General features: G+C 33.9%; 1 protein-coding gene across 1 annotated transcript; it reads right to left on the reverse strand.

Annotated features, from left to right (window-relative positions):
- Nucleotides 1-6: 6 nt before the first annotated feature.
- LOC100178848 (dynein beta chain, ciliary-like) lies at nt 7-8,261 on the reverse strand (the record flags this gene model as incomplete). Its single annotated transcript, XM_002125349.2, has 15 exons — nt 7-14; nt 345-570; nt 1,072-1,215; nt 1,559-1,741; nt 2,134-2,316; nt 2,500-2,679; nt 3,296-3,487; nt 3,961-4,188; nt 4,610-4,706; nt 5,190-5,369; nt 5,826-6,019; nt 6,401-6,523; nt 6,945-7,115; nt 7,736-7,896; nt 8,102-8,261. Coding segments are annotated over 15 exons (2,430 nt in total), but the record flags the coding sequence as incomplete, so codon positions are not given.
- Nucleotides 8,262-8,369: the final 108 nt, after the last annotated feature.

Genomic DNA, 8,369 nt, shown 5'->3' on the forward strand with positions numbered 1-8,369 from the left:
GTCCCATCGTGCCCCTGTGGGAAAGTGGGACATAATCATAATTAAATTTGACCTTTATTTTTGTAGTTGAAAGGAATGTTATTGGGATCTTTAATGTAAAGTGAAGTATAGTAGGGTGGGGTGATTAAGGACATTTTAAATATGATTTTTTTTTGTTACTGTAGTTAAAGGGAAAATTAAATGATACTATAACATTTAGTATAAAGTAACTTAATGTCTATTATTTATTCTCCTATTATTATAACGACTGTCGTTTTCCGACCACGTGAGGATTTAGCAAGTTACATTCAATTATTCATTCATGCTACAACTCGACAGATCGACATTGAGCATGAGGTCATTACCTTCCATGAACAATCCATGTATATACGAGCCTTCACGAGGTGGGCTGTTAAAATCCTCTTTATTTTTCTTAGTAGCATCACATTGTAAACACATCTTATCAAGTGGCCATTCATTCTTCCTGGCCATGGATTGCATGATAGCTGTAAGGAATGACTGCGGATTGAACAAACCACCGAGCCAAACAACATTAGGAAGTTGGAAGTCTGTCGTCCAAGCCTCAAGTTCCTGTGTTGTAAACAATAAGGTTGATGTTTATTGAGCACGAAGTGGGGTTATATGGGTCGCATAATTCTAGTTTATTACCTGTACTAGTTTGTTTGGCTTAAATCAAATCACAAGTTAAGACTAAATGATCGGGTTTGTTGTGTAGGCTAGTCAGTTATTTTGTGAATAGATTCAGAATATAAAAAACAGTAAAATTTCATAACAATTAGCTTATAACAATTTTATACTCTAGGAAGTTGTATGCACATCGTATGCTTTTCTAAGTGGGTGAGGTCCTACATTCAGGCTGTCATAGGACGGGACATTTAGGTAGGATTTGGACCATTACCATGACACTCAAGGTGCTACATGCACCTATAAGTATCAGTATAGGTGCCAGTCATTAGGAACACGGTATCATTAGGTCACAACCCACCTGATTCCCGCTATGAACAAATAGAGGTACACACAGTGCTTAAAAATTCTGTCCATGCATTGTTACAATCATATCCACTCACTCACCTTTATCCTTATAAGTAAATCAGCAAACCATGCAGTGAGTCCATACATGGATGGGTAGGCACGTTTGGTCCATGATTCAGGTACCGAGTCAAAGAACATGGCACTTTCTAATTCCTCCATGTCTGGTGTGATGGTTAGTTCACCCTGGGAGGTTAATTGCAAGATTAATTAAATGAATGAAACTTATTTTTATATCGTGTTAAAACAAATGTTCTGTTTTATACACAGGTCATGCTCACTTACTGGTGTATTTAACTTTATGGGGTGATTATTTTTTATTCGGCAAAAAACTGGACAACCCATAACTAACCAATGGGTTGGAGCAATTACCGTTTTTGTTTTTGAGCTTAATTGTTGCAAATTGAAAATAAAATACTGCTATAATAAATAAAATATTATAATACATAGAGCATATCAACAATATCTTTTTAACAAAATAAAGTGTTCTCAAATGCAGCAAAAAACCGCCAAGTAAACATAAACCAACCTTCAACCCAAGATCGAGTTGTTTAAGTGATTGACGTAGTTCCTTTGTCAATATATTCATCCGCTCGCATTCTTGGAAAGCCACCACTATATAAGGTGTTCTATCTTCCACCTTAGATAGTAACTCAATTATGTTGAATTCTTCAGGAAGTTTCTCCAATATTTCATCAAGTAATGCTTTAACCTGGATGATGGGATTGAATTAAATTAGTGCTTGTGACAAACTTTTCGGAAAAAGACCAAAAATATTAAGTAGCGCAAGTATTATCATAACTATTCATAAAGTTACACACATAATAACCCGAAAGGATAGATCTATTCATAAAATGATGATTAGTAACTAAGTAAATAAATATTCTGTTAAAAACCTGCAAAATTTTATTAAAACCTCTTGTACGACAAGAGTTTTTAACTAAATAATAAAATAATATAGTTAAATTTTGGTGATCAGTTATTACACTAATAATGCCTAATTAAAACAGAAAAAAAAAATTAGCAACAAAACAAGAATCAGTTATTTAAAAAATCGTAAAAATTACAGTATTTTTGTGGTAAAAATCACGGATGAGGACTAACTTTCTCTTCCCTAGTGATCCCTCCTGCTCCTGCTCCAGCTGCATCCTTCGGTTGCATCTCAAGTAAAGTCCGGAAGAGATTCTCGGACGTTGTAGTGAGGACTCCGATCTCAGCATTGGGATGTAATCCATAGAGGTAGGGACTTTCGGGAGGAAGAACCTCATCAATATATTCATGGTATCCCTGGTGATGTGGATGGTAATGATGAAGATTTGATGATAATTTTTATCTTTTTAATTTTTTAAAAATTTTTTTAATTAAAAAAATGTTTAAAAAAGAATCGAAAGAATCCAATTTATAATTTCTTGATATACCTTTAGGGTGACAATAATTAGTCACAAAAAAAACATTTACAAAAATTGTCACCTTATAATCCATGTTGGGTGGCACGGGGTAGCCAGGTGCAAGCAACAACTCCCCTTCAAGTTGGTCTGGATGCATATAGACTTCGAGGTAAGTGCGACAAAGTTTCCGATCCCAGTCATCCGTGATATGCCCTCCGTACATAATCTCACAGAAGAGATAACGGAGATCATTCCATGGAACCTGGAGTGGAAAATTTTAATAATTGATTGGAATTACGGAAAGAAAAAAAAATCCTTTCTATTACAGTCTAAATGTCTTGCTAGTAGCTATATGACCTATGCCAACTTAGATAATGATATTTTTGGAAATATATCAAGTTATATGGAAAATGGAGTTTAGGGGTAAAAACCAGGTGGGGACTGTTAAGTAAAAGTGTGAAAATGCTGAATAAACCAAGAATACATGATATGTTCTTTCAAAAGTTTAATGCAGTTAATATTATGTGTTGTTTATTGGCAAGACACTATACAGAAAATCGAACCCAGTTATGACTAATGGAGTAATGGGTGTACAAATTTCTGAACAGAAAAAAGCATTTTCCCACAAACTTTAATATGTGGTTAGCCAACATGAGATGTATGGAAAGTACACATGTGTAATAACTACTAAATTTACACCATCATGTTATGATAAATAATCAATATTAGTTTATTTACAATAATTAAACAAAATATTCATTATATTCTACTTGGATGAGGTCATTCAGTTCGGCACGCCATGCGAGCTGACATTTATTTTATAATTAGGCCATTACCCTAAAATATATACAAAACCAATATACAAACATTCCACCTACCTTACTATTAGCTTCCAGATAGTTGAACAACACATTAACAGATATGGTGAGATCACCAACATTGAATGGATACGGTCGGTTCCAACCTTGCGGACCAAACTTCTTTCTTTCCGATAACACAGCATGGAAATAACATAACGACTGAAGCAGGGACTTGAACTCAGTTTCACGGCTACACATTTCAAGCGTTTCCTGAATAAAAAGCGAGTTTTTATAGTGTTTCACCAATTATTTAGTTTAAAAAACTTAAAAGCAAACATATACTTGAAAGTTGGGGAAAAAAAATTAGCAAACTTGCAAAAATGAAACACAACCCCCAACGGAAAGATACAAAGTACTAAATGAATACAAGACTGTAGTGGTGCCAGTTGGTCATAAAATGGGGTGAAACATCACCCATGTTTCCCATATTTTAAAGTTCATGGCTTTCTTTTTAGAATCACTCAAAACCCATAAAAATGACCTTATTTATTTTAAAATTATTTATCTTAATACAAATTGAGTGTAAAACACATTTATAAATTAAACAAGTCAGTCCTCAAGTATACCAATGTGAAATTATCCAGAGCTTTATGCCAATAAGCACTATCTTATACAAGGTTTACTATCCTAATATACCCAGAATGTAACATATTAATAAATTAGGAAGTGACTTTTAAGTTTACCTGGTTGAAATTATCCAAAGCTTTATGCAAATTAGCTTGCATCCCCGTGGGTGGTTCGTTTGTTATTTTGATGGAAGATTCAAGGATTCCTTGAGGTATGATGTGTGATTCCCGTGTGGCTGCTGGTTCAGCTGATATATACACCCTGTATGAATCGTGACTACCGATGCTGTATTTCTCTATCTTCTTCTCAAGGGTGGAAAGCCACTTCGCAACAAGATGTACGTTCTGTGAATGGAGAAATTTATGTTAAGAGATATTGCATGCTTGGTGTAGGTAACTCTTGCTGTATATTTTGACTTCTCTGTATTGTAAGCCAAAAACTTTAAAAGATCCCCCTAAAAAGTTCATTACCTACAAAGTTTCATATCTGGTAAGCGGGCATGAGGTGTATGTAACAGAAGACCTATGTTATAACAACTGTTATTACCCGTCCAGACAAAGATAAATACGTTATATTTAATCATGGTTACACAGGTTGTTTGTCTGTTACAGGAAAATGTTCAAGAGTAGTAAATCGAGATATGGATAATATATGCACACAACTTTAACAATTATATAAAATATAGACAGTAACATTGTATAATATATAACCACTATATATAGTTATACATCATATATAGCATAAACATTAACAATATATAAATACCTGCAACACCACCCAATGGCCTTCCTTAGCAGCAAGGTCCAACGCTTGCTCAGCAACAATTTCTTGCCCTTGACCAAGTGATACATTATGGAAGTTCCTGTGTAAGCACTTGATTATTTCAACAGAAGTGACAACTTATGCAAAGCAAAAGGTCTACTCAAGTGAGTTAAACCATATTTATTAAAAAAAGTATAAATTTATCTCTAAGAGACAACTGTAGTAAATTCCGCTAATCTGACCCTGATCTGGTGCTTACTGCTTATAGAGTTGAACGATTCTTGTGTAAAAAAATACAGTCAGGATCTGGTGCTACGAAAATGTATCAGGCAAAAATCAAGTGCAACCCATTGTTTAATAAAGATATCTAGCTGAGACACTGATACCATGCTGCCACCATATATTTACATTTATGTTTCCTAGCCAAGTGTGTTGTCTAATTTGTCTGCCAAAAACCAAAAAAATTATAACAAAAACTAAAAACATATGTGGTAACTGGTAGGTAGGCACAAGGTATATGAAATTTGTACCCATCATGTGAGAATAAATAAGTTACCTCCATTTATAAAGCACATTCACATACTTGTTATCAATGGTAAATCCAAGCTTTGTCCCAATAGCTTCCACATCTTTGAGTGGATTAACACCCGGTGATAAAACGAAGAAGATTGGAGTCTCCGGTCCACTCTCCTCGTATGACTTGGAAAACTCAACTGATCGGTTCTCAACATATTGTGTTCCAAGTTTCTCTTCAACAAAATTCCTGCAAAAACATTTTTTTAGGATTTTTATTTTTTTAAAGATTTCTCTTCATAGGTAACTGTACTAAATTCTGCGAATCTGACCCTGATCTGGTGCTCATAGAGGTGAACGATTTTTTGTGTGAAGAAATACACTAGGGATCTGGTGCTACAAAAACATAATAGACAAGATAAAACAACCAATTGTATAATAAAAGATAGCCTATATATTTCACCTTAAAAAGATACAATATACCGTCTTTGTTTGTACCATTGTACCACTATATTTTCTAAAATAGCTCTACCAAAATTTATTTCAGAAGCTTTTTCAACTAGGTTCAGCGCAAAATACTACTTTGGTAAAGTGGTAAGTAGGAAAACCATACCAAAAAACTCGCTATTGGTAAACTAAGAAATGCCACTAAATACAGAATAACCGTTCTGAAGCAGCCACTATAATAAGCCCACACATAACTCACTGTACAGCATAAGTCATCCTGTCTGGTCTTAATGCTCTCATCATACACAACTTTTGGAGGGTTGTTTTGTTCTTCCACTCCTGAGGAAACTTTTCTTTCTCCGGACACTCGCTCTCCGCAAACTTCTTCCATCTCTTCGCTGATCCCTCGATGTCACGATCGAGGTTACGGAAGTCCTCAAACTCCGAGAGGACCTGGGAGGAAGAGAAAGATTTTGAACTGATGCAACAGTTGTTAAATATTTGTATATAACCAAAACTAAGAAACTTATGCATATTAATTTTGTCTACTTCTATTAATATAAATAATAAATGTACTACTATACATATTAATAATAGTTTTGTGTACGTCTATATATATATGCATAATAAATATGTCTACTTCTAAGTTCTACCCAACCAAAGTTCTGCATACACATAAAAATATAGAAACAAAACAAATATTTTAAAATAATATGCGGAAATTTGGTTGGGCAAAAGTTAAAAGTACACAAACTTATTTAATATACAAATCAATGATTTTTTTATGTAAAAAATATGGCATTTTCACAACAATGGGGGTAGTATAACACATACCTTGATTCCACCCCATGAATAATTACTGAGGAAATCCACAGGACTTGACGAATCCATCTTCACTGGAAAGCGAAGAAGGAAATCCATCTCGGTGAGGTTGATCTCTTTGTTTGCGAGGAGGATCTAAACAAAATGTTTCGTTTAAATGAGGATCATTCAAATTTTGCAGAAACACAATTATTTGGATAAAAAACATAATCAGTATACAATTTTTGAATTACTTAATAATTGAAGTTTATATTTTGAAAGCTATTGCTTAAATATGGAGCAGAGATAGGTGTTAATACCTATATAATATATCTATATACGCACAATGTTGATAGTTAAACATTTTAAAGTTAATAAACGAAATAAGCTACTACTATTTAGGATAGCATGTTATCAACTACTTGGAGCAATAGCTTTACAACACTGAACATTTTATCAGAAAACACTTTTTTATATAAAATACAATGACAATTTATTAAATCATACCAAATCTCATAAATTGTTTAAAAATTTTATTCATTCATTTGAAAATACCATGCAACAATAAAATAATTACCTGCAGGGCAACTTGTGCAGTGAAAGTTAATTTATCGCATTCAAACAACCCTCTTGTAGTATATTGGAAAACACTGTATGTAGTTGTCTGGATGAGGTTTTGAACCCGGATCTTCAAATCATCTGAGGCCTCGGAACGCTCAATGGCTTTTGAGAACACAACATTGAATGCCTGGATGATGTATGTGGAAGTTACAGGTGTTTATGTGTATGTGAGATAATAAATATGAATGAATGTAACTAATTTACGCTCGTGTGGTGGGGCAATGACAGTGGTTATAATACAGTCGTGCCAGCCTACGAGTTTCCATGTATGTTACTTTGTGGGTATATTTCACATTTTTTTACATTATGAATATAACTTTGTAATGTTTTTTAAATAGATAGCGTTTTGGCTTGGGTAGGTATTTAATAAAATAAAAGAGATCGTTCTCATTTTCAGGACAAGCAAGATTTAAGTTAGTGTTGACAAAACATGTTGTGATGAATATGATTAATATATTTCAATAATTAACTAATGGTAAGAGCAACATAAACATGCAAGGCAACCAACATGTGTGTGCAATTATTAATGCTACTCTTACTTTACTTAAAAAACAAACAATTACTCAACAAATTGCATATTTTGGAATCAGGCAAATGGATAAATTTGTAATCTGGCAAATGGATAAAATATGGGATATAATTGTAAAATACAATAATATGAAGCATTACAATAACTTAAAGTTGTCCTATCATACGAAAACAAACTAACCTATCCCCACCCCCCCCAAAAAAAGACTTAAATTGTACCTTTAGTGAGAACTGATAGATAGGGTTAATGATGTTTAGATCATTAAGTATAAAGTATAGCAAGGCTGCTCTCAACGCAACAACACGATATCCCTCTCTTGCTTCGTTGATCTTTACTTCAGTGATCTTTGCTTCAGCTACCTTGATTTCAATCTCAGCAGCTAACAAACAAGATTGCTAGATTTATAATATGCCTAGCAACAATGGCATATGTATTAAAAGTTTAGTGGTGGAAATTTTTGCGCAAAAACACATACGCCCACAATGGTAACAACAAAGAGCCTTGAACCCATTACCTTTGTGTTAACGGCAGGCGCTCTAACCACTGCCACAGCGCCAAGCATAATGATTGAAACAATCAACTACCTGTCTTCTTTGTTGTTTCCAGGTTTTCTACGAGCGCTGTGTCACCGAGGAAGTTTCCAGAAGCTGCCGATAATCTCGATAACAAGGAATCTTCAAGTCTTTTTAGGGTGATTTTGAAATCATTTTGTTGAACTGTAAGTTTTGCCTGTATGCAGAAACATATATGTGGTTATAAATTCTGTGAATCTAATCCTGATCTGGTGCTTATATTCATAAAGCAGGACAATTCTTGTTTAAAAAAATACAGTCATAATCCAATATTCCAATT

Source organism: Ciona intestinalis, unplaced genomic scaffold (assembly GCF_000224145.3).
Source record: "Ciona intestinalis unplaced genomic scaffold, KH HT000429.1, whole genome shotgun sequence".
In the NCBI taxonomy this organism is placed as follows: domain Eukaryota; kingdom Metazoa; phylum Chordata; class Ascidiacea; order Phlebobranchia; family Cionidae; genus Ciona; species Ciona intestinalis.